Below are 25873 nucleotides of genomic sequence, written 5' to 3'. Positions count from 1 at the left end.
GTCCCCCACTCCACTAACCCACTGGCCTTTGCACCACTGGCTATCAAGGCAGTGTACAAGATTACAATCTTAATTTAAAAAAATCATATAAAAGAGAAAGTAAGTAGATAAATAGTGCATAGTCACCTCCCATCCCTCTTCATCCTTAGTCCCCTACTATTAATGCATGCTGAAACAAATCACATATTTAAGCCACACTTAAATTTAGTGAACAAATGTTCCAGCCATAGAAAGAAAGGGAGGGAATTTGATATTGAAGGGACTAAGAAGACAAAGGCTGTCAATCTGGTACCTCGGATCAGTACGAGAAATAGTAATAATAAAATTAATAATGTAACAGTAAAGATCAGACTGGCACAATAAAACAAAAGTTTATATGATTCAGAACTAGATGCTTTTCATTAACATGTTGTGTTTCTTCAGTGGCAACGTATCACTCATCCACTCTACTCAGACATCAGTCATTCAGTGTGGGGGAGGATTGCTAAGTGTCTACTCTTAATTAAAAAAAAATAAAATAAAATGATAGAATGAAATTCCATTTTCAATATCACATACCCACAGAGAGCAGCAAGCATAAACACAAAAGTTATTTCCAGGGTAATATATCCAGTAGTAATAATCTGCGATGTGCACTCTGAAAGGTCACATAACTGAAACTCCACTTGAAAATGACTTCCAAGTCTTCTAGTTAGGACTGTTAAACATAATAGTCATGGTGTTTGTCTGCAGTACCAATTTATTTGGTGCACTCTTGGACTAGACTGAATTGTAGTGTGGTTAATGTAGTTTGGAGCTAAAAATACAAATATTTTGAGAAAATCTCGGTTAATACCATGGAGTTTTGATGTTACTTTTCACCAGGACTGGAATTGTTAGACATCGGAAGAGATAGTCTCTCCTCCCACCCCAAGACAAAGTGGCTACAAAAAGTATGGGAGGTAGCATGAAAAAGACATATAAAATAAGGGCCTGATATTCAAAGAGGTTTAACCGGGCAGGAGAAGCTCTTGCCTGGTTAAACCCCACTGAGCTGACCTGCCTCCAATATTCAGCAGCACTTATCAGCACTGCCCAGTTGAATATCTCCGCTAACTGGCCATTCCCTAAGCGGCTAGTTTAGGGGTGGTCCAGAGGCAGAGTTTAAGTGAAGCCACAACTTAGCTGGTTAGCAGCGATGTGTGGTCCACTACCAGCTAGGTAAATCATAAGGTTAGGACAGCAAGCCAGCTAATTGGCATACATTTGCATAGGATTATCGTATGCTTACGAGAACAGGAAAAAAGCTCGCTGTATCCCTTTGGGCATTTATCGCTAAATACCTTGCTCTTAAACCAGCTGGAACTGGTTGAAACTTAAGTTTTGTTCATCGAGCAGTCAATGCGCAGAGTTAATCAGGCAGTGGTTGGAATGTTGGCCAATGCCCAGTTGTACGTACTTGGATATTCAATGCCAGGACCCACACATGCACCAGCACTGAAGTACATAAGTACATAAGTATTGCCATACTGGGAAAGAGCAAAGATCCATCGAGCCCAGCAACCTGTTTCCAACAGTGGCCAATCCAGGTCACAGCTACCCGGCAGATCCCAAAAATGTACAAAACATTTTATACTGCTTATCCCAGAAATAGTGGATTTTCCCAAGTCCATTTAATAACAGTCTATGGACTTTTCCTTTAGGAAGCCGCCCAAACCTTTTTTAAACTCTGCTAAGCAAACCGCCTTTACCACATTCTCTGGCAACGAATTCCAGAGTTTAATTACACTAATTTACTACATTGTAGCTTCATCGCATGCCCCCTAGTCCTAGTATTTTTGGAAAGCATGAACAGACGCTTCACATCTACCCGTTCAACTTCACTCATTATTTTATAGGCCTCTATCTTATCTCCCCTCAGCTGCCTTTTCTCCAAACTGAAGAGCCCTAGCTGCTTTAGCCTTTCCTCATAGAGAAGTCGTCCCATCCCCTTTATCATTTTCGTTGCCCTTCTCTGCACCTTTTCTAATTCCACGATATCTTTTTTGAGATGCGGCGACCAGAATTGAACACAATATTCGAGGTGCGGTCGCACCATGGAGCGATACAAAGGCATTATAACATCCTCGTTTTGGTTTTCCATTCCTTTCCTAATAATACCTAACATTCTATTTGCTTTCTTAGCCACAGCAGCACACTGAGCAGGGTTAATTCAGCCCATGGCTCTGAGTGACTTACAAGCCGCTTACCACTGCAGGTTGAATATTCCCCCTAATAGACTAAAAGCATACATTTGACTAAGTCTGGGCCCCTTCCCCCCCTCTTTATTTTTGGAATATATGAAACTGTTAACACCTCAAAACAGTGATTATTGGAACTACCTAATGCTCCCTGATGTATTAGGGTGTTAGAACTCTGGACAGATCCAATAGAGTGATATAGCGAAGGGGGGGGGGGGGGACTATAGGGCTCATTTTCAAAACGCTTAGACTTACGCCTCCAAATGTAAGAGTTCATGACTGCATTTTGAATTTATCTTATACACTTATTTTCTGTTGCTTTTTTCTTTCCTTTTTCTTCACTAATTATTTGCTGAAATGAACATTTCAGTTAAGTCTCATGAAAATGTCAAGAAAATATCAAGAGTGCAGTTATATGACTATAGTTGACACAGCTTTATAAGTCTGACTTTGTCAAGATATGTTATGCATGGCCATTAGCCTGTTAGATTTGTAATATTTGTAGTTAATGACTTATAATTGACATTTGAAAACTCAATAAAAATTGTGGAAGAGAAAGAATTACAAGTATTAAAATTCTTATTCCTCAGCGTGCAGCCAGAGTAGTGGCAGCAGCCGTGGGAGAAGATTGCCCTGGAGAGCCTTGAACTGTGACCATAAACAGATCCATAGGGGAGGGGAGAGGAGAGGTGGCAACAGGAGCAAAAGCAGCAACACTAGCAGAAACATGTGGGAAAAACAACTGGGCTATGACAACCCAAAGAGCAGTAGTAAGGACAGCACATAATAGATGAAAAGAACTGCAGCTGGAATTCAGATGCAGGAGCCAGGGAGAGGGAAGAAGGGTGGCAGACAGCAACTGGGTGGAGAAGAACATATGTAGTGGCAGCCAATAGGACCAGCCGCAGGCCAAGAGAATAGCAGTAGATTGTAAGAGGTGCCACTTGAACAGCAGGGAGTGAAAAGCAGCAACCAGGGCACGGGAGGAAAACCAGGGGGACCTGGCTGCTACAGCAGCAAGAGGGCTGGCCCAGAGAAGGGGTCTAGTGTTAGCCTCTCTGAAGTGTCCAGGTTATGGCTATTGCTTGTTACAGGTGTAATACCCCATTAAAATGGGTATTACTAAAACTGGAACCTGCAAGAACTTTCCAGAGTCTCTGGGGGGGGGGGGGGGGAGGGAAAGGAGTTTGTGAGTGGATGGAGTTCCAGCCCAAGGGGGTGTGCTTAATGAAGAAGAGGGCCAAAGAGATTATTGTTAGATGGTAAATGACTTTGATAGGAGGTGTCTAGGCATGTAATAAATAATAATATTGCATGGTACAAGGGGTCTTTGGTTGCCTGTTCCCCTGCTGGGACCCTAGGAGTAGAGGAGGGAGTCCTGGACAGGCAGAATAAACCAAGGCTGAATAGAGGAGTAGTTGTTGCCTTTTCTGTGACAGCTGAGGAGTAGTGCGGTACTCCGGGTGGGGAAGGGGAACCCAGCCTGGAAGCAAGAACCAGAAGAGGGAAAGCCTGTTCAAGGCCAAGGTGCAACTCAAGAAGTGCATTGCTGGAAGGAGGACAGCCAAGAGGATCTGTGCCTGAAGGAGTTGGATTTTAATCAGGAGTATCAGGCACAGCCTTGGATTATTACTAGCCTAAAGGGATGGGTAAAGGACAGCTGGAACTGTACATATATAAATAAGTTTAACATACTGCATGAATCCATCTGAAAAGCATTTGGAAGTATAATACATGATCTCGAGTGGATAAGCGAGGTTCCTGAGATAAACACAAGACTGTACAGATGGAGTTATAATATGGATGCTGGTTGCAGAAAGTTCAGTAAAGTTGAGTTTAAGAAGGAGATAGAGCAGCTTTTAAACTAGAAATGGGGGGAAGGCCGACAGTCGCTCAAAAGAGCATGGTTCGGGATAAGGTATCTTTCAAAGATATCACCATAACAGGGAAGATAGAGTATCCTGATAGTGAGGTTGCAAAAGAGATTGTAGTAGATCGGGTATCTTTAAATAACAATAAAAATCAGACAAAAGATTGCCAATTAATACTGTCAAGTACTAAGCATGATGTACTTAGGAACAACAAACATAGTTTGAAATGTCTATATGCGAATGCCAGGAGCCTAAGAAATAAGATGGGGGAGTTGGAATATATTGCACTAAATGAAAAATTAGATATAATAGGCATCTCTGAGACCTGGTGGAAGGAGGATAACCAGTGAGACACTGTCATACCGGGGTACAAATTATATCGTAGTGATAGGGTGAATCGGATTGGTGGAGGGGTAGCATTGTATATTAACGAGAGCCTTGAATCAAATAGATTGAAAATTCTGCAGGAAACAAAACACTCCTTGGAATCACTGTGGATTGAAATTCCATGTGCAAAGGGGAAAAGGATAGTGATAGGAGTGTACTACCGTCCGCCTGGCCAGGATGAACAGACGGATGCGGAAATGTTAAAGGAAATCAGGGACGCAAACAAACTGGGCAACACAATAATAATGGGGGATTTCAATTACCCGCATATAGACTGGGTTAATGTAACATCTGTACACGCAAGGGACATAAGATTTCTTGATGAAATCAAGGACAGCTACATGGAACAGCTAGTTCAGGAGCCGACAAGAGAAGGAAAAATACTAGACTTAGTCCTTAGTGGTGCTCATGATCTAGTGCAGGGGGTAACGATACGAGGGCCGCTTGATAACAGTGATCATAATATGATCGGTTTTGATATTGGCATTGAAGGAAGTGAAACTAGGAAATCAAGTACGCTAGCGTTTAACTATAGAAAAGGTGATTACGACAAAATGAGAAAAATGGTGAAAAAAAGTCTGAAAGGAGCAGCTCGCAGAGTAAAAAACTTGCATCAGGCGTGGATGCTGTTTAAAAACACCATCCTGGAGGTTCAGGACAAATATATTCCACGTATTAGAAAAAAGGGAAAAAAGACTAAACGTCAGCCGGCGTGGCTAAACAGTAAGATAAAGGAAATCATTAGAGCCAAAAAACAATCCTTCAGAAAGTGGAGAAGAGAACCAACTGAAAGTAACAGGATAGATCATAAGGAATGCCAAGCCAAATGCAAAGCGGAGATAAGGAGGGCAAAAAAGGACTTTGAGAAGAAATTAGCGTTGGAAGCAAAAATACATAGTAAAAATTTTTTTAGATACATTAAAAGCAGGAAACCGGCCAAAGAGTCGGTTGGGCCGCTGGACGAAAATGGTGTTAAAGGGGCGATCAAGGAGGACAAAGCCGTAGCGGAGAAATTAAATGAATTCTTTGCTTCGGTCTTCACCGAGGAGGATTTGGGGGTGGGACACCGGTGCCGGAAAGAATATTTGAAGCAGGGGAGTCGGAGAAACTAAACAAATTCTCTGTAACCTTGGAGGATGTAATGGGTCAGTTCAGCAAGCTGAAGAGTAGTAAATCACCGGGACCTGATGGTATTCATCCCAGAGTATTAATAGAACTAAAAAATGAACTTGCGGAGCTACTGTTAGAAATATGCAATCTGTCCCTAAAATCGAGTGTAGTACCGGAAGACTGGAGGGTAGCCAATGTTACTCCGATTTTTAAGAAGGGTTCCAGAGGAGATCCGGGAAATTATAGACCGGTGAGTCTGACGTCGGTGCCGGGCAAGATGGTGGAGGCTATTATTAAGAATAGAATTGCAGAGCATATACAAAAACATGGACTGATGAGACAAAGTCAGCACGGATTTAGTGAAGGGAAGTCTTGCCTCACCAATCTAATGCATTTTTTTGAGGGGGTAAGCAAACATGTGGACAATGGGGAGCCGGTTGATATTGTATATCTGGATTTTCAGAAGGCGTTTGACAAAGTGCCGCACGAAAGACTCCTGAAGAAATTGCAGAGTCATGGAATCGGAGGTAGGGTATTATTATGGATTAAGAACTGGTTGAAAGATAGGAAGCAGAGAGTAGGATTGCGTGGCCAGTATTCTCAGTGGAGGAGGGTAGTTAGTGGGGTCCCGCAGGGGTCTGTGCTGGGTCCGTTGCTTTTTAATGTATTTATAAATGACCTAGAGATGGGAATAACTAGTGAGGTAATTAAATTCGCCGATGACACAAAATTATTCAGGGTCGTCAAGTCGCAGGAGGAATGTGAACGATTACAGGAGGACCTTGCGAGACTGGGAGAATGGGCGTGCAAGTGGCAGATGAAATTCAATGTTGACAAGTGCAAAGTGATGCATGTGGGTAAGAGGAACCCGAATTATAGCTACGTCTTGCAAGGTTCCGCGTTAGGAGTTACGGATCAAGAAAGGGATCTGGGTGTCGTCGTCGATGATACGCTGAAACCTTCTGCTCAGTGTGCTGCTGCGGCTAGGAAAGCGAATAGAATGTTGGGTGTTATTAGGAAGGGTATGGAGTCCAGGTGTGCGGATGTTATAATGCCGTTGTATCACTCCATGGTGCGACCGCACCTGGAGTATTGTGTTCAGTACTGGTCTCCGTATCTCCAAAAAAGATATAGTAGAATTGGAAAAGGTACAGCGAAGGGCGACGAAAATGATAGTGGGGATGGGACGACTTTCCTATGAAGAGAGGCTGAGAAGGCTAGGGCTTTTCAGCTTGGAGAAGAGACGGCTGAGGGGAGATATGATAGAAGTGTATAAAATAATGAGTGGAATGGATCGGGTGGATGTGAAGCGACTGTTCACGCTATCCAAAAATACTAGGACTAGAGGGCATGAGTTGAAGCTACAGTGTGGTAAATTTAAAACGAATCGGAGAAAATTTTTCTTCACCCAACGTGTAATTAGACTCTGGAATTCGTTGCCGGAGAACGTGGTACGGGCGGTTAGCTTGACGGAGTTTAAAAAGGGGTTAGATAGATTCCTAAAGGACAAGTCCATAGACCGCTATTAAATGGACTTGGAAAAATTCCGCATTTTTAGGTATAACTTGTCTGGAATGTTTTTACGTTTGGGGAGCGTGCCAGGTGCCCTTGACCTGGATTGGCCACTGTCGGTGACAGGATGCTGGGCTAGATGGACCTTTGGTCTTTCCCAGTATGGCACTACTTATGTACTTATGTACTTATGAGTTATATAAAAAGCAAGTCCTTGGAGTTCCATGTGGTTCTTTGGAGCGGGAGCAAGGATGCTTTCTCCCCTGGGCCGTTTGAGCACCTTTGAGAAGCCCAACAATATCCCCATTGCTCCGGATCTCTATTCTGGCCCTTTAGCCCACTCTCAGCTCAAAAAGAGGTGTCTGCAACTGTATGAATTGAAGAGACTGAATGGTGAATCTGAAAGCAGGAGGAGAAAAGTTTGGTTTGTGGCCCAGGTTGGAGCTCGGGGTGGGCCTGTACCCCGAGAGACTGAGCTAGTGTCAGAGGCGGTGAGACCCAGGTTACACAGGAGGTTGAAAGAGAGGCCCCTGGTCACACTACCAGACATGAGCCATTTTCTGAGGGGAGTAACATCTAACACCTCCTTAATATCTGGTAATACTGCCTTGGGATTTGAACCTAGTGCTTTTGGCCTTTGTGCGCCTTGAAGGTGGTGATGCTAGTTGCCCTCTGTTCAGCAAGAAGGATCTCGGAATTACAGGCCCTTTCCTGCAGAAATCCCTTTTTGGTTATGCTTTGAAAGAAGGTAGTTATTCATCTGGTTCCTTCTTTCTTGCCAAAGGTGGTGTCACTGTTTCAAGTTAGCCAGTCTGTTGTGCTTCCAGGGAAATGGTAAGGACTCCAGGAGGCTTCACTTCTTTGATGTGCACCAGACATTGCATTGTTACCTGAGAAGAAGAGAGGAGTTTGGAGGTTTGGATCACCTCTTTGTGCTGTGCTGTACAGTACAGCTAAGAGAGAAGAAGCAAATGTTGCTCATTGGATTAAGGAGACTATAGTGTCAGCATACATGATTTGGGGTAGACTGATGCCTGCTGTCTTGAAGGTACATTCCACTAGGCACAGGTATCATTGTGGGCAGCACATAGATTGATTTTTCCACAGGAAATTTACAGTGATCGTCGTTACACTCATTCATGAAGCATTATAGGCTGGATGTGCAGGCACATAAGAGGCCTTTAGAGTGGGGGTGCTGGTGGCAGGGGTTTTGGTACCCCTCTCCCATCCCCCTAAGTAGATGCAGCTGTGGTACTTCCTATATTTCCCATGTCTGGGCTGTTCTGAAGGGATGATGAGGAAGGAGAAATCATAGTTTTATAGCTTATTTATTTTCCACTTATTAAGTAGGTTACACAATATAGGTACATAATCAAAAAAATAACAATAAAAATAACACCAGGAATAAATCAAGACGTTTACAAACCATTACAAATACATGCCTATAGGGCTTAACGGGTAATTTTCTTTACTTGGGCCCCTCTAGACCAGTCCAGAATACACCCTGATGAAAACGACCCTACTGATAACGATGATGGGCGTAAAAGTACCGAAGAAGATTGGTTAGGAGTAGAATCATGAGGATTGGGGCACATTAATCTCTGTTTTATTCTTGTTTGTAGAGTTATCACAGTTCTAGATTTGAATGTTTTTATGATTGGTTGTCTCTTGTTCATGAACTTGAGATGGAATTCTTTCATGGCTTTGGTAAGACAATACTGGCTGGCTGTTTACTGCACAGGACTATATAGAGTGATGCCATTCAGTCAGTAGTTCTGCTCTAACTGCTGGTATGGGAACATAAACTCATATATCTGGACTGGTCTGGAGAGACGCAAGAAAAGAAAAGTAGCCAGTACAGTAAGCCCTAATCTTTCCTTGCCTATGTCTGTGTAATACTTGTTGTATACTGCTTTGGATGAATTTCTTAAAAAAGGCAGTAAATAAATCAATAAATAAATCATCCACCTCCATATTATTCTACAATATCACTCTCTCTAAAAGTCATAGAAGTCTCATTCATTAATGGCTGAGCAGTGGGTGAAAGAGAGTAACCCTGCCTGATCACTTGTCTATCAGTCTCTAAAAATGCACATTACTGGATGCTGAGGTTTGAGCTATTTTGTGAAGTACAACTCTGTTCAATGTAATCCATAACCTAGTTGTAACAAATGTATTTCTATTATTCAAGTCTTATTGTAAGCCACACTGAGCCCGCAAATAGGTGGGAAAATGTGGGATACAAATGCAACAAATAAATAAATAAAAATAAGTGGTGTGGTAGTCGTGTTACTCCACTTTTAAAGATAATAAATAAAAAGAAAAGGAACTAAGATGAAACCGTTTTTTTGGACTAACAATACATTTTTGATAGCTTTCGAAGGTAATACCTTTTTCAGATCAGAAATGAGCAAATGATGACATATATATCAGAATATATATATGAAACATGAAAGCATTCACCCACCCCACCCCTACCTTTCTTTTTGATACTGTCATTGGAATGCTTTTATGTTTCACATATATATTCTGATGTGTCATTTGCTCATTTCTGATCTGAAGGAGAAGGTATTGCCTTTGAAATCTAGTCAAAAAGTGTATTGTTAGTCCAATTTTAACAAGTATCTTCTTTTCTTTATTTTGTTTTATTTCTGTTTATTAGCTTTGTGAAGAAAATTCTTTCAATAACTCGGGCCTTCTGCCCTGAAATTTCTCTCTCGGAAACCATCCTAAGCATTGTATTGCTTAAACGGAGAAGAGTATCTCTTACCAATCAATGCCAAAAATAAAGTTCTTTGGAGTTTTTTCTTTCATTGGTTATTGAGGAGACTTCATTTTTGAAAAATAAATCCTGCCTCTAGTGAAGAGGTGTTGAATTTCACAGTGGCATGCCATGTATTAAAAGGCTAATGTAAGGATGGGAATACTAAGGTTCATTTTGTGAGGTCTTTAACTCTGAGCTTCACTTTCAGAAGGTCCTCAAAGAAGTCACACTGTTTTAAATGAGCCAGTACAGAGGTGACCATAATGAACTGCCACCTTGCTGATTCAGTGCAGGAAAATCATAGAAATATGTGCTGGAAACTACAGGCATGATTTTAAATCTGTATAGTACTTTAATGAATCACAATTTTGTTCAGAGTAGTACTATTATTTGTCATGACTGCCATGAAACTGCGAAGACTTGGTCTACATCAGGCAGTTCACAGTTCTATGTTGCTCCTGCAAGCTGGAAGTTGAAGGAGGAGGGAGGACCAGATAGCCTATGACTGGAATGGAGGAAAAGAGAATCAGAACAGGGAAGGGGGTGGTGGTGTTGGGGAAAAGAACTGGAGCAGGCAGTGGCTGTTTACCTCGAAATATATAAAATGAAAATTTCTCAGCCTTTTACAGGTAAAAATGTGAAGATTAACAGGTCACATTCTTTTACCCACAGTAGAGAGATGTGGTAGCCTTGTTAGTCCAGTTTTAAAGGTAATCAATAGAAATAAAATAAAACATAGAAAAGAAAATAAGGTGATACCTTTTTTTATTGGACCAACTTAATACATTTTTTGATTAGCTTTCAAAGGTAAACCCTTCTTCATCAGTCAGTCACCCTATGTATTAGGGAGAAGGGCCAGGCTTTCACCTGCTTCCTGAAGTAGAGAGTCTCAAGTTATACGTAGCCCCTCTGGGAGTAAGTTCCAGAGTATGGGGACTACTTCTGAGAATGCTTGCTGGTGGGTATCACATCGTACAATTTCTTTTGGTGAGGGTACAGATGGTGATGATCCTTGAGAGGACCTTAGAGGTGTGAAAGGTGTGTAAAGGGCTAACTTATTTTATTTATTTATGTATTAGGATTTATTTACCGCCTTTTTGAAGGAATTCACTCAAGGCAGTGTACAGCTTATTCTTTAAGTACTCTGGCTCATTTTGTCAGAGGATCTTGAAAATCAAACAGAAGGGTCCTTTTACAAAGGTGCGCTGAAAATGGCTTACGGTAGTGTAGGCATGGGTTTTGGGCGTGCGCCAATCCATTTTTTTTTAGTGCACCTGTAAAAAAGGCCTTTTTTGCCAAAAACGGGCATGCGGCAAAATTTAAATTGCCGCTCGTCCATTTTCATTCTGAGACCTTACCGCCAACCATTGACCTAGCAGTACAGAATCCGAGCGGTAATGACCTACGCGTGTCAAATGCCACTTGGTGCACATCCATTACAGGCGCCCGAAAATAAAAAATATTTTTCAGACGCGTATCGGACGCATGCCAAAAATGAAATTACCACAAGAGCCATGCAGTAGTCGGGCGGTAACTCCATTTTGGCGCGCATTGGGCATGCATAGATGCTTACACGGCTTAATAAAAGGGCCCCATAGAGTTTTAAATTTAGTCCTGTAAGGTACCGGTAGCCAGTGTTGGTTTTGCAGAAAGAGTTTGATGTGGTCTTGCTACTTCCAGCCTTCTGTCAGTTGTGCTGCAGCATTCTGAATTAGTTGGAGCTGATGCAAACTCTTTTTGTGTATCGATGTCAATATTTCAGCTATGTGCTACACTATAAACTGGCGCCTCAATGCAATTTTGAAGGTGGCCATAATATGGGTGGAGTCTTGTCATAGTGTGGGCAGGCCAGTTACACATGTAAATGATAGAATACAGTACTGTACATGCATTTTTAACTATCTAGGCATGAGCATTTACTTCAGCTAAATGGCTGCATCTAAAATATAGGTACACATAGGAGCTGACTCTGTGGGTGCTTGAGCACCTCCAGTATTGAAAAAATTCCTTGTATGTGTCCAAGGAAGGGTTATTTCCACTGGGCTTAGCACCCCCAATAATTTTGAAAAGTTGGCTCCTATGTAGGTACATATTTGCACTTCTATTCTGGTTTTCTATAAAGAAAAGTAGGCGCATACGTTTTTCCTTTATAGGATATGGTCCAAATTGGCTTCTAAAAATTGGTGCCCACTTTCCAAATTACTCCTGAAAATGCATGCTTGTTGGTGAGCATGGAAAACTAGCAGAGATGCAGCTTAAAAAAAAAAGAGGAAAATAGAGAATTGCAACATTTGATGTATTTATCAATTAACTAAGTAGTATAGATAGTAGAACAATATTATTTGTCCACAGCCTCTTGTTTGCTGACAGCACTGTTCAGATGGTGCTAGGGATTATTACTGATCTGTGACTTTTCCTTATTGATCTTGTCTTTTTTCCATGCTGTAACAGGCTGGAGGTAAGCAGCCGAAGGGGTAAACATCATAAAGCCCTAGTGATTCCTATCACCTTGCTTATAATCTTAATGTTGTATTGTGCTCATATTGCACCAATAACACATGGTTTTAGTAAAGGATTGTACGGTAAATGGCATGTGTAATGTGTTCTTTGTTATGATACATTTGTACGTGATCTGGCAGCTTGTAATTACAACCCCAAAACAAGATGTGCAGGGTTCCTTAAAACAATCTGTCCCTTTGTAGTTTTAATGCGGCTTACCAATTGTTTTGCCGCTCTGTTTCGAACTAGGTTAGCCAGTAGGCTACCTGTCTTGTTGCCCCACCTGTGGAGTTTGTATTTATATACTAGGATGTCCCTTGCCGCTCTTTGATTCAAGATGCTATTAATTTGACATTTTAGCTCTCTAAAGACTACCTGCTGCTTTGCATCGCCCCTCATCACTTTAATCCGAACGGCCTGCAGCATCCTCAATTTCTCTAGTAGTTCCTCATCGCTCTTTTTCCTGGTTCTCGCCGTGTATTCTATGATCTTACCCCTCATCACGGCTTTTCCTGCTTCCCACAGCGTTATTGGGCTGGCAACTGAGGATACGTTGTCTATTATATATTGCTTCCATTCTTGTTGAAGAAATTCTCGAGTTTTGGTAATGTACTTGGAAATCTAGTTGATGTACGCTCTACGTTGGCAGTGTGCCTTTGAGCGGAAAAATGGTTGTAAGATGGAAGTCTGTTACTCTTATTAATAAAAACATTAAAAAAAAAAAAAAACAATCTGTTACATAGACATTTTTTTGCTGTGGCAGGAGATAGTTTTGTGGTGTAGCAGGGTGTTTGTCACTGCTTTAAACAATGATGACTTTATTGTGAGTTCATTAAAGTGGGATTCTGCTGTATTAAAAACAGGTTTGGTAGTTCTGCAGCATTAACTCTATAACATCTTGTACTTGCTTTGTAGATAAAGGAGCTGATGCACACGAACATACAGGAAGGCATCAAACATTACTATGACGATCTGGATTTTAAGAACATTTTGGACTTTGTACAGAAAAGGGTATGTATTCTAAGATGTCTGGAAGTAAAGTTGTGCTGGGCAACTTGGGTATGTGCAGCATGTTAATCACAGATTCTGCCAGTGTGTCCATGGTTTCATTTAAACAGTCTCAAGACATTTCTTCACTATACCACCTTGCTAATACTACCCAGGTCCGAAAGTCATCTTCTATACCTACCTGCTCAGAACTTCCTTACCATCCCTAATCTTTTGCACCACCAAATGTTTCTGATATCCTGGAATGGCAATGCCATAACAGAGCTCTATAAGCCACATTGAGCCTGCAAATAGGTGGGAAAATGTGGAGGTACAAATACAATAAATAATAAATAAAGTGGCCTCACATTAACTGTGGCTAATTCATATTACAGGAGTAAGTGCCACTGCATTTCATAATTTGGCTCTGGTGGTTGGTGTGCATTGGTCGGTCTGGGTTTAGTTTTGTCACATTCTACATAGCATTGAGTAGTCACAATAAAAACTCTTCCAGAAGCCAGTAAGTGCTTCCTATATATCCAACATCTGCAAATGGTGCACAAGGCGGCAGGTAATTTTATAACGGGTCACCAAACTTTGCGGAGCTTCTGGAGGAATTAGTGGAATTGGGGACTGTGTCTCAGTACAAGAAAGCATGAGACAGGCATGTACGATCTCTTAGGGGATGGAAAAAAAATAGTGGATGATATGCCTCTGCCTGCCATCGTTTTCTGTGTTTCTATATAAGTTGCACCTAGTTGATAAAGAGAACATACATACATACAGTATATAAAAACTGTTTCCTTGAAAGGCTGTATTTCCTGACATTCCATTATGTTAGATGTATTATGGTAATTAAATAAAAATAATTTTTTTAAGTGTTATAAAATTACCTCTCAGAAAGTAGCTCTCCACACTTACATTTGCTCTGGGGCTGATATTCCAGGAAATTTAGGGGTATCTGCACAAGAATATCTGTGCTCATTCTGAGTAACAGTAGATGCTAAGAAGCTGTTATGCATACTTTTACCACGGGCAATTTTATAATTACTATGTCTGCAAACACAACACTGTTCTATGTGCAGAAATGCCTTTTAAGATTACACTCTGAGGAGTCCTATTACCTAGGTTTGGTAGGAGGATGTGTACATAGGAGGAAAACATGGCACCTAAATGTGTATCTGTATTTTATAAACTGTATAGAAGAGGGCCACACAGTACTGTATGTAACAAGCAGACTCAAGAAAAATGTCAGGAAGTATTTTTTCACGGAGAGAGTGGTGGATGCTTGGAATGCCCTCCCGCGTGAGGTGGTGGAGATGAAAACGGTAACGGAATTCAAACATGCATGGGATAAACATAAAGGAATCCTGTTCAGAAGAAATGGATCCTCAGGCGCTTAGCCGAGATTGGATAATAGGGCTGGTGGTTGGGTGGCGGGGATAGTGCTGGGCAGACTTGTACGGTCTGTGCCCTGAAAAAGACAGGTATAAATCAAGGTAAGGTATACACAAAAAAGTGGCACATTTCTTGGGCAGACTGGATGGACCGTGCAGGTTTTTTTCTGCCGTCATCTACTATGTTACTATGTATGTAAATTCCATATGCCTCTACCCTCTGAAATACTCACAGGGGGGAATTCAGTATATGGCACCGAAAAAAAAAGCTCTATTCTATAAGCCGCGCTTAATGTTAGGCACAGGTTATAGAATAGCACTCACACCCGGGAATCGCGCCTAACTTTAGGCGTGGTCATTTGTATCAACTGAAATGTGGTAAACATTTTCAGGCCTAAATTAGCTGCATTTCCCCCTTATTCTATAACTACACTCGTTAATTTTAGGAACACTCGTTCCGCCCATGACCCTCCCATTTCCGCACCCCCTTTTGGACCTCAATTTATGCGCATATATTCCAATTAAATCTAATTAGTGCCAATAATTATGTTAGCAAACTATTTGCACTAATTAGCTTATTCTGTTAAAATTGCGCAAGCAAATTGGGTGCAACTTTTATAGAATTCAGGGGACGTGCATCTTTTCATGTGACTTGCATGCTTTTTTTTTTTCCTCAGTTCAATCTTTTTATTTAGTTTAGTATTGCTGCAAAATACATAACAGATAACCTATCAAACAAAAATATATAGCTCCACCAAACATATAATAATTCATGTATTTTAATATGTGGAAATGCTTGAGAGAAAAGCAAAAGGTACTATACAATCTTATGCTACAGATTTGCAAAAGTGTAGTAGAGGCTCCCACATACTGCTAAAGGGGCCAATGCAGAAAGCTACCGTGAGCTACAGTACACCCTTGACGAGCAGTTTACCTGCTTGTTAATGGCCACTGTATGCTAAAAAAGCTTCTGCAATCCTATAGTAGACATCAGTGCACAGTATATTAAAATGCATGCTAAAGAGCTGATCAGGCTACCCTGCAGCATGCAGAACTGTGCGCCGATGTCTGACTCTGGTGTAGAGACCCCACAGTCAGCATCGGCCCCATCTCCTTCCCCCCCCCCCCCCCCCCCCCCCCCCCCGATATTAAAAATATTTCCCGTGGCACACATAACCAGCCCCCTCCCGATCTCCCCCCCCCCCCCAAATGGTTTCCCAAGTGTCTAGTGGCAATCTAATCTCTCGTAATTTAACCATCCAGCACTCAGGGGATAGGGATGTAATGGGTGAAGCCAGGTCTGTCATACAAGGGAAACAATATCAAACCAGTTGAAATGCAGAGGACATGGGGAAAAGAGGAAACACTCTGGTTTGTCTTCGAAAGAGGAGATGGCACAGGTGTAGTCTACAGACCTCTATCTCAAACAGAAACACTGGATCAATGACATTAAAGGGTGGGATGAAATGAGAGCTGATAATACAGGGTGACTTTAGTCTATCAGATATGGACTGGAGTGTTCCTTTTGGAAAGGAGCAGAATAATTGTGGATGCCTTACAAGGGCATTTGCTCAGACAAATGGTGGTAAAACCCATCAGGGAAGGATCAACACCGGATTTAGTCCTCACAAATGGAGAAAGCATGTCTAAGGTTTGGGTGAGTGCCCACTTTCGGGCAGAGATCATCACATAGTGTGGTTCAATATGAAAGCTAAGGCAAAGTTCATTCATACCAAATGCAAAGAGTTGGATTTCAAATCACACTGACTTCAATAAAACAGAGGAAGTACCTGAAGGGGAAGGTTGGAAGAGAGATAAGGGAAGTAGAACTCTGTGATCTAATCTGAAAGGAACTATAAAAAAGGGCAGCAGATTTTTTATTTAAAGAAGGCACATAAAAATAAGAGAAAAGGGAAACGATATGGTTCTCTAAAGAAGTCAACTGCACAAATAAAGACACTTATTCCCAAAAGGTGTTTGAAGCGGTTTATGAACGGTGGCCACACTGTTATAACTTTTAGATCTGAAACTGTCTTCCCAAATTAATCTATCTGGCTATTTTTAACATATTTTTCTTATATCTTATTTTGCAACTGTACAAAAATTATATTCTGGTGAGCAGATCAAATCTGCCAGCTAACATCATACAGTCTTATTCATGCAGCTTTAAACCTAAATCATTTACACTAAATATCCTCTTTTGAAAATGTTTTTTCCACATTGTATAAAACCTTTTCTTAAACATTTTCCATTATTTAAAATGCAAGATAATATTCAATTAACTCAATAAAACCAGCACGGTACCAATGAAATATGAGCCTCCCCCCCTTTCTCCACTGGTGCCCCAGCTTCAGTATCATTTAACTTACAGACTTATCACATTCTCAATTAGTTTCATATACTCTGTGAAAGGGAGGCTATGCTTTATGAAATCTCCCTTATTACCTTCCTTTTTTGCAATTTGATTAATTCCCTATTTCTAATCTTCTCATCTCTCATAATTTAACTAACCGTCCAGTATTCAAGGGAAAGGGACTAGATTTCTCCTTCCAGCATGCCAGTGTAAGTTAGCAGCATTTCTAATATGTTTCACTAGCTGGTTTTGATCTTGTGCGCCCCATTCATTCCATCTACTCAAAAGAAAAGTACCTGGGTCACTAGTACAGGTTGAATTGTATACTGAATTATCTTCCAGAATGTTCTTATTTTATAACCTTGCCAACAGATGTGAGCCATGGTGCATTTTGTTTTCTCTCTCTGACGTTTTTTTGCCATCTTATTAAAAGAAAAAAATAGGTTTCTTTTTGTTCCTGTGGAAAACGTAATGGAAGAAGTTGGGGTTCCAGCCATGCCCTCAGTATGAAAGAAAGAACCAGAACTTCAACACCCATTTAAGATACCTGATATACCTGGGCTCAGAACACAGTCAGGTTGATTGCAAGCACTGTGGCAAGGATGCCTTCATCAGCCTGAAAAGACCACCTGAAAGGGAAGGGAAATGGGACTTGATAATACCGCCTTTCTGAGGTTTTTGTAACTACATTCAAAGCGGTTTACATATATTCAGGTACTTATTTTGTACCAGGGGCAATGGAGGGTTAAGTGACTTGCCCAGAGTCACAAGGAGCTGCCGTTCCCCAAGATCAAAGTCCACTGCACTAACCACTAGGCTACTCCTCCACCTCTGCAATCACTATGTGGTGCAGAAGAGATTCCTGTTGGCCCAGAAGGAGGAGAGGAGAATGTCATCTGCATAGCAGGGGCGTAGCCAGACACTCAATTTTGGGTGGGCCTGGGCCCAAGATGGGTGGGCAAAAGAACCCTGCCCCATCCCACAGGTGATTTAGTCTCTCCTTCTCTCACCTGCATGCCATATATGGTCTCTCAAACATCCCCCCCCCCTCTCCTGCATACCTTTTAAATAGCAGATTTTCACCGGCAGCGAGCAGCAACTAATACATACTGCTCATGTTGGCCCCACAGCCTTACCACTGATGCAACTTCCTGTTTCTGCATAGGCAGGAATACATCAGAGGGTAGGCTGTGGGGCCGGTGCGAGCAGTATGTATTGGTTGCTGCTTGCTGCAGGCGAAGATCTGCTATTTACAAGGTATGTAGGAGGGACAGATGTTGAGAGTTTTCAGCTGGTGGGGCTTGGGAATCCCTACCAGTCACTTCATAGGTGTGCTGCTACTGGGTGGGCCTGAGCCCAAAGTGGTTGGGCCTGGGCCCATCCAGGCCCACCCTTGGCTACGCCACTGCTGCATAGAGATTGGCTAACTCTGCCTTTGACAGTAGATCCTCAGCTGTTTGCCTCTACCTTTTTTTTGTAATGACTTTAAGGTCTGGCCTTGAAGGAACAGCACTAGAGATCCTCTAAGATGACACAAAACTCTTCTGAGACTTGCAGCTTAAAGCGCAGTTGTCCAGCACACTTGAAATAGGTTTGATGTCAAGGCAGCCTCAAAAATCTCATCTAAAGCATTGGCAAAGTATAAGCTGTCAAGGCCTCTTAAAGCTTTAATATCCAAGAAGTATAACATCCACACACCAGCACACACCTGAAGGCTCTTTATGTTCTGAAATTTACTTTATTGAATAAATGCAGCTGATTTACTTCCAGTTAGTAGGTTCTCAGAAGTTTCTGGCCCAAGTCAAAAGACTTCAAAGTTCTGAAAGCTGAATAGGAAGGTGGAGGTGGAAATTTGAAGAAAAGGAAGCTTTATTGCAAAAGTGGGAGAGTGGACAGGCAAATGAAAGCAGTTCAGAGATAGGGTGCTGGGTATGTGCAATATTGTGAAAAAGAGAGTGAGCAAGCGGTGGTAAAAAGACAATGGGAACAGGACCATGTGCATCTGAGACAAGATGGAGCATGTGTGAACTCATGGGGACAGAGTTCAAGAGGAAGGGATCAATAGGGACAGAACTTGAGACCAGGTAGCAGAGATGGTCATATCGTTGCTGACCCATCAAGACAAAAGTAGTAGAAGGAAATGGTAGCAGGTAGACACAGGAATCAAGCTCGACTGAGAAAGGTAGAAGGCCTTTGCAGGAGAATATACTAATAAACTTTATATGAACAAGCAGGGGTGGCAGCAGTGCATGTGAGACTACATTACCCATAATGCATTGCTTATATATCATTGCAGGAAGTGACTGCAGCAGTAAAAATCCTTAGACGTGAGAATAACATTAAAGGCATTAAACACATTTTAGAGCTACATTATAAAAACTAGTATAAGGCTGTCGGGCAGAATATAAGCACCTCATGCAGATGTTCCCTGTAAAGAAGAGAAACAAAAAGGAACAAAGAAATCATGCAGTGATTCCAGGTATGCAAATAAAACTAATCAGATAAGATAAACCTTTCAGTTAGCCACCCTGGAGAGAAAGAGAGGAAGATATTAAGTAAAGATAGCTCTGTGAATCATTACCTGATCCTTTCTGTGAATCTCGCTCTTCCTACATCCCCCAGGAGGCTGTTCCTAAGTACAAACCTGCATAGCCATTCTTCCTGCAGAAAAAGTTTAACAAATTTGTCAAAGGCTACTATAAAGATATGCCATCTGACCAGTTTCAACAGTCAAGCATAGCGCCACCTGAGTCTGCAGGCATTACACTTACCCAGAGAGTTGCTTGTTTGTCTCAGGACCCAGTAGTATCACTGCTAACTGACAGCAGAAGAGCATTCTCTACCTCCAGTGTTTGTCAGTGGCATCCATCCCTTCCAGCCCATCTACAAACTCTTCACTGGTGGTATCCTTAAGGAGGTCTTCATTTCCAAATGCATTCTCTGTCTATTGAGAAACACCTTGTCCTTTCAAACATGTAGCTTTTCATACCATTCTCTTCCCCTTTTCTGTCCTGAACTTTAGTAAGAGGAAAAGAGTAGCAGAAAAAAAAACCCCATAATGAAGATGAGGGGAGCTTCCATTGGCACCTGGACTTTGCACTGAAGAACACTGCTGTTAGAGGTTGGGTATAGTTTTTTCTTCAGCAATGGGAAAAGATCAGAACCAATCCCTGGGTTCCTAACATAATCAAAACAGGATCCAGGTATCCGGTTTCAGTCTCTGTAACCAGATTGACTTCATCTCAGCTTCCTCAAACCCATACCCATCTGCTTCAAGAAGTGGTCAAATACTTCCTTCAGCTAAATGTAAATGAATGGAAAGGAAAAGCTCAGGAAAGGAATCGGGGCTTCTATTCCAAATACTTCTTGATTTTCCAAAAAGACAGGAGGATTACATCCCATTTTAGGGACCTCAGCTTCTTCCTTTATAAAGACAATTTCAAAATGAACACTCTGCTCTTTACCCTTCCTCTCAAAGATGCCTGTGCACACATCATAATTCATCCTAAATGAAGTAAATACATAAGGTTCATTCTGCTCTATGATGATCACCAGTATAAAGTCCTTCTCTTCAGCCTCTCATCATTCTCCAGAGTTTTCATGAAATGTCTGTGCAGGTAAGCAGCTACCATGATAAGGGACCTCAGTTGAAATGTTCTCTTTCTAGTAGTAGTTATTATGCTACAAAAACAACTGAACTTCAAGTTTTTGTTACATATGACCCATGTATTCATTTTCATTGGAACAAAGCAGTTCATCCTAAATTCTTACCAAAGCTAGTCTCAGCTTTCCATGTCAATAAACAAATAGAGGTGAATTCTATAAATGGTGCTCAAAAAGGAGCACAAGCAAAAATTGTCATTAAGCACTATTCTATAAAGGGCACGTGCTGTTTATAGAATAGCGCGGAGTGTCGATTTCTATGGCTAACTATGGGCACCAGACTTTGCGCCTGCTGAAACCTGGTGTCAGTGCTGGCACCCCAGTTAGACGTACTTACCCAGTATTCTATAACTACACATGTAACTTTTCAGAATGTGAGGCATAGCTAAGTGGGGTGCAAGGGGGGGGGGGCAGCTGCTCCCCAAACTGGATTTAGAATGAAATGGTGTCTGTGCAGATCAGCCCTTCAGCCTTGCCTCAGCACCTATTTTACAAAAGGTCTGCTCCCTCTGATATCAAAACCTGGCTATGCTTCTGCTCATGCCCCTCCCGTGGCCACATCCCCTTTTGGGATACACGCTATGGGAATTAGGCACCCTGCCTTATAGAATAGCATGCAGCCAGATGCACACACAAATTTTAATGTGTCAATTATCAATAATTGGTTGTTGGCACCCAATTATTGATGGTTAACAGCTCGTTAATTAATTTGCATACACGTCTCAGCAGTATGCCCAAATTTGAGCACCATATTTAGAATCTGGGACATAGTGTTCCTTTTAGACACTTAGAGGGGCATAATCGAAAGGGATGTCCAAGTTTTCCTGGGGACGTCCTTGCAGGACCACTCCAGCAAGGGGTGGGGAAACCCGTATTATCGAAACAAGATGGACGTCCATCTTTTGTTTCGATAATACGGTCGGGGATGCCCAAATCTTAACATTTAGGTCGACCATAGAGAAGGTCGTCCCCAGTTTTCAGCGATAATGAAAACTGAGGACGCCCATCTGAGAAACGACCAAATCCAAGCCATTTGGTCGTGGGAGGAGCCAGCATTCGTAGTGCACTGGTCCGCCTGACATGCCAGGACACCAACTGGGCACCCTAGGGGGCACTGTAGTGGACTTCACAAATTGCAGGTACATAGCTCCCTTACCTTCAGCCAGATGCACTAACTGAACGGAAAAAGCCCTTCCCTTACCGATCCCTTAGCGATTCGGAAAGGAACGGGCATGCATGAAGGAAATCACACGCAAATGAACTGCTCGCTGTTAGCTCATTTGCACACAATTTCCTTCCTAAGGAGGGGAAGCCTGTGCAGAGCAGCCAAGCATTATGCGTGGCTGCTCTGTGCATGCCAAAGACGACTTCATACATGCAGACAAGCTGCGTGTATTATAGCCGTCTACAACCTTAGAAAAACACAAGTCCAGGTGAAAACGTCCAAGTGCTCGTCAGGGACGTCTTTTCTTTTTTTTTTTCTTTTTTTTTTTTTAGAGTATGGGCAAAGGATGTCCTTTGCTATGCCCTCCGTCCCTGTGATGGCAGTTGAGGACGTCCAAAATGTGGATGTTTCTGTGAGAAGGACGTCCGTGCCTTTGCTATGCTTCCAACATCCCCTTTATTTATTTCGATTTTGGATCGCAAGTAGCAGCAGTGAGATTTGAACTGGATTGCAAGACCAGTGCTCTAACCACTAGGCCATGCCTCCACTCCACTCCCTTGAAATTTGGCCATCCCTGTGGGGGGGGGGGGGGCAGTTCAGGACATCCAAAATGTTTGAAAGAAGGACGTCCATGCCTTCGCTATGCCTCCGCTGACACACACATACCTCCCCCCCCCCCCCCAGGGACCTGCATACTGCTGCGATGTACCTGAGTATGACATTTCAGGCTGGCAAAGAAAGTTTTTAAAGTTTTATTTTCAGGGTGGGAAGGGGTTAGTGACTACTGTGGGAGTCAGGTGAGGTCATCCCCGATTCCCTCGTGGTCATCTGGTCAGTTCAGGCACCTTTTTGAGGCTTGGTCAAAAGAAAAAATAGACCAAGTAAAGGCGGCCAAGTGCTCGTCAGGGACGCCCTTCTTTTTTCCATTATCGCTCGAGGACACCCATCTGTTAGGCAAGCCCCAGTCCCACCTTCACTACACCTCCGACACGCCCCTGGGAACTTTGGTCGTCCCCACGACAGGAAGCAGTTGGGGACGCCCAAAATCGGCTTTTGATTATGCCGATTTGGGCGACCCTGAGAGAAGGACGCCCATCTCCCGATTTGTGACAAAAGATGGGCGCCCTTCTCTTTCGAAAATAAGCCTGTTAGTCTTATCAGGCACTCTCCGCTTTGAAATTTTTCAATCTTTAAAGCTGGGTTTCACAGCTATAAAGTTAAAATACCTGCCTTCTTCAGCACTTTTCAGGCTTCTGCTGTTCCACATGCTGTTATCTGTTTACTCAAGAGCTGAAACAGGAACATTCACGGGTTCTTAACTTGCTCTTTAATGGGTTTGTCTATGATCAGCTTCAGCTTTCTTCGTTTTGTCAGCATGAACGCTGTTATGTCCTAGTATATTTGAATGTAGATTCCTTTGAGGCATATTTTCAAAGCACTTTGGGAGGCTAAGTTCCATAGGTTTCTATGGAACTTTGGGAGGCTAAGTGCTTTGAAAATAAGCCTCTTTGTGTTCCAACTATACATTTTGCCTCATCTTCTAGAAGATCTTTTCCTTGTCTGTGAACCTGAAAAATCTCATTATAATGCTGCTAGGTTTGCCACTTAGAAGGGCACCCAGGGCTGTATGCAAGATATTGGCACTCATTCTGTTTTAGGATTCGTCTGCTGTGCTATGCTTTTACAAATGTCCTGAATAGGGTCCTATTTTTTCTGTTTTGCTCTCTTCCACACCTCATATCCACAGATTCTGCCATCTCCCTAATTTTCCTGCCTGTCCAATTTTTATATCAGGTCTTGGTTTTCCTTTTCCATTTTGTTGGTTTTCAGATGCATGTTAATTATTAGTTCACTAGGAGCTTCTAGCTTCAACTTTGATTAAATGCCTATTATGGTGTTTCATTTGTATTGTGCTGACATTAAGAGTATCATGTTTTATGAATGTTCTTGCATGCTGCCTATTATAGTGTTCATATTCTGTTGACATCATATGTCTTTTATATGATTGATTTACAGTCTGTTAAATGTTTATATTTCTGATACTGTATCATGTTAGTCCTGTTATTAGGATTCAATTTGCTATCTCCAAGTTTACCTCATTGATTGTGTTTTATGCTTATACATTTTACTATTGTTATGAGGTTAACAGAATCATAAGTTTTATGTCAGTCTGTCTTGGGTGAATCTCTTCATAAAGGTGACTAATAAGTCCCGTGAAATAAATAGAACTCTGGCTCCCAGTTCTTGAATCTTGCCATGGATACCTATTACTTTATACAAAATTACCTGTTTAATATTTTTTAAAAATGTTAACCTCTGTAAAATACTACAAAGAGATACTGCATAATGCTCCTTCTTTTTTGGCCTTACTTTTTATACCATGCTGGTCAGGGATAGAGACTACACTCCAGGTTACTCACCACACTCCAGGTTTTCTGGGCTCTCCCACATCTTATTTTTCAATTCAAGACTCCCTCAATGATTGCTATTTTTATCAATTTTTAAGCAGCTTGGGTCTGAGCAGATGGCTCAAACTGCCGTTCAGGGAGCTGACATCACTTCCTTCCCACTACTACTTTATTGACCTTTACTCCAATGTTATCCAAACCTGTTTTTCATCCTGTTATAGTAGTTGCCTTAACCACATCCTCCCTCAACATATCCCACCGCTCAGTTGTGTGCTATGTAAAAAAAAAAAAAACACCCAAAAACTTTCTACTATTTTATTTCTATGCTAGCTGTTTGTTCATTGAGCAACCTCTTATATTTGTGATATTAAAAAAAAAATAGCTGTTCCCTATTTAACTGGTTCACCCCACTCATGATTTTATAAACTACTATCATATCCCAGTAGTTTTATTTTTTCCAAGTTGATGAGCCCTAACAGTGGCGTAGCCAGACAGCCAGTTTTGGGTGGGCCTGAGCCCAAAGTGGGTGGACACAAAATTTTCTCTCTGCCCCGCCCCCTTCCTCCCCCTATTCTCCACCTCTCCCCCAGCACCTCCCAACTCAAAATAGAAACAGAAACACTTTAGCTCATGAGGAAAGTGATATCCGCTATGCACATTTCTCAAGCTATCATATTTCAGTTAAGATTCAAAATAAAATGCCTTTTCTACCTTTGTTGTCTGGTCATTTTCTTTTTCCATCATGTTGATCCAGTTTCTCTTTTGAACTTTCCAATCTTTCTGCTATTTCTCCTTCAAGCAGCTGCTGTCCATTTGTCTTTTTCTCCTCTCGTTCCATTCCCTCACTTCACTTGCCTCTGACATATTGACCTTTCCATTTTAGCTCTTTCCTCCCTTTTTTTCTTTTCTTTTCTCTGTCCACCCAAATTTTATCCTACCCCCTTTCCCTTTGTTTTACTTTTCAGATACCTGTCAGATTTCCATTTCCTTTTCACACACTAGTTCTCCTATTCCCCATCTCTCTACTTCCCCAGCCATCCATTCCCTTCCATCTTCAATCTATTCCTCATTACCATATTTCTTTCCCCTGTAATCACCATCCTCCTCACGTTTATTTCCTTGCCACCCCCGTGGCCTCTCCCACATGGTTCCACCTTTCCCAGTGTCTCTCTCCCTCCACCCTTCTAGCCCAGCATCTGCTCCCTCTCTTCTCCCCACCCTTCACCCCCTCCCAGCATCTTTCTGTCACTTCTCTCTTTCGTCTTGCCCCTCCCTCTCCTGTGATCCAGTGTGGCCAGAATTTCCCCCACCCATCCTGTTTCTTTCCATCCCCCCTCTCTCCCCCTTCGCAGCATCTCTCATGGCAAAGAACGACAACGTGGATGCAGCAGCTCACAGGTTTGCTTGCTGTGTTTGCGACGCGACGGCTGCACGGGAGAGTGGAAAGAAACAGAAATTTACCAAATGGCTTCCTTACAGTGGACTTCATAGGCTGGCTCACTTGCACTTGTCACGTCTGTGGCCGTGACCACCCTCAT

General features: G+C 42.0%; 1 protein-coding gene across 2 annotated transcripts in view; it reads left to right on the top strand.

Annotated features, from left to right (window-relative positions):
• LOC115469295 (tetraspanin-15-like) overlaps positions 1–25873 on the top strand; it is a 376401-nt gene that overhangs the window by 167275 nt on the left and 183253 nt on the right. For both annotated transcript variants that reach the window (XM_030201803.1, XM_030201802.1), the window contains one exon: positions 13278–13373. In XM_030201803.1, the coding sequence (XP_030057663.1) occupies positions 13278–13373 (96 nt within the window). The remainder of the gene's footprint in view (positions 1–13277; positions 13374–25873) is intronic.

This window comes from Microcaecilia unicolor, chromosome 4 (assembly GCF_901765095.1).
Source record: "Microcaecilia unicolor chromosome 4, aMicUni1.1, whole genome shotgun sequence".
In the NCBI taxonomy this organism is placed as follows: Eukaryota; Metazoa; Chordata; class Amphibia; order Gymnophiona; family Siphonopidae; genus Microcaecilia; species Microcaecilia unicolor.
Note: the sequence above shows the minus strand (reverse complement) of the source record. Positions and strands in the feature narration are given on the sequence as shown.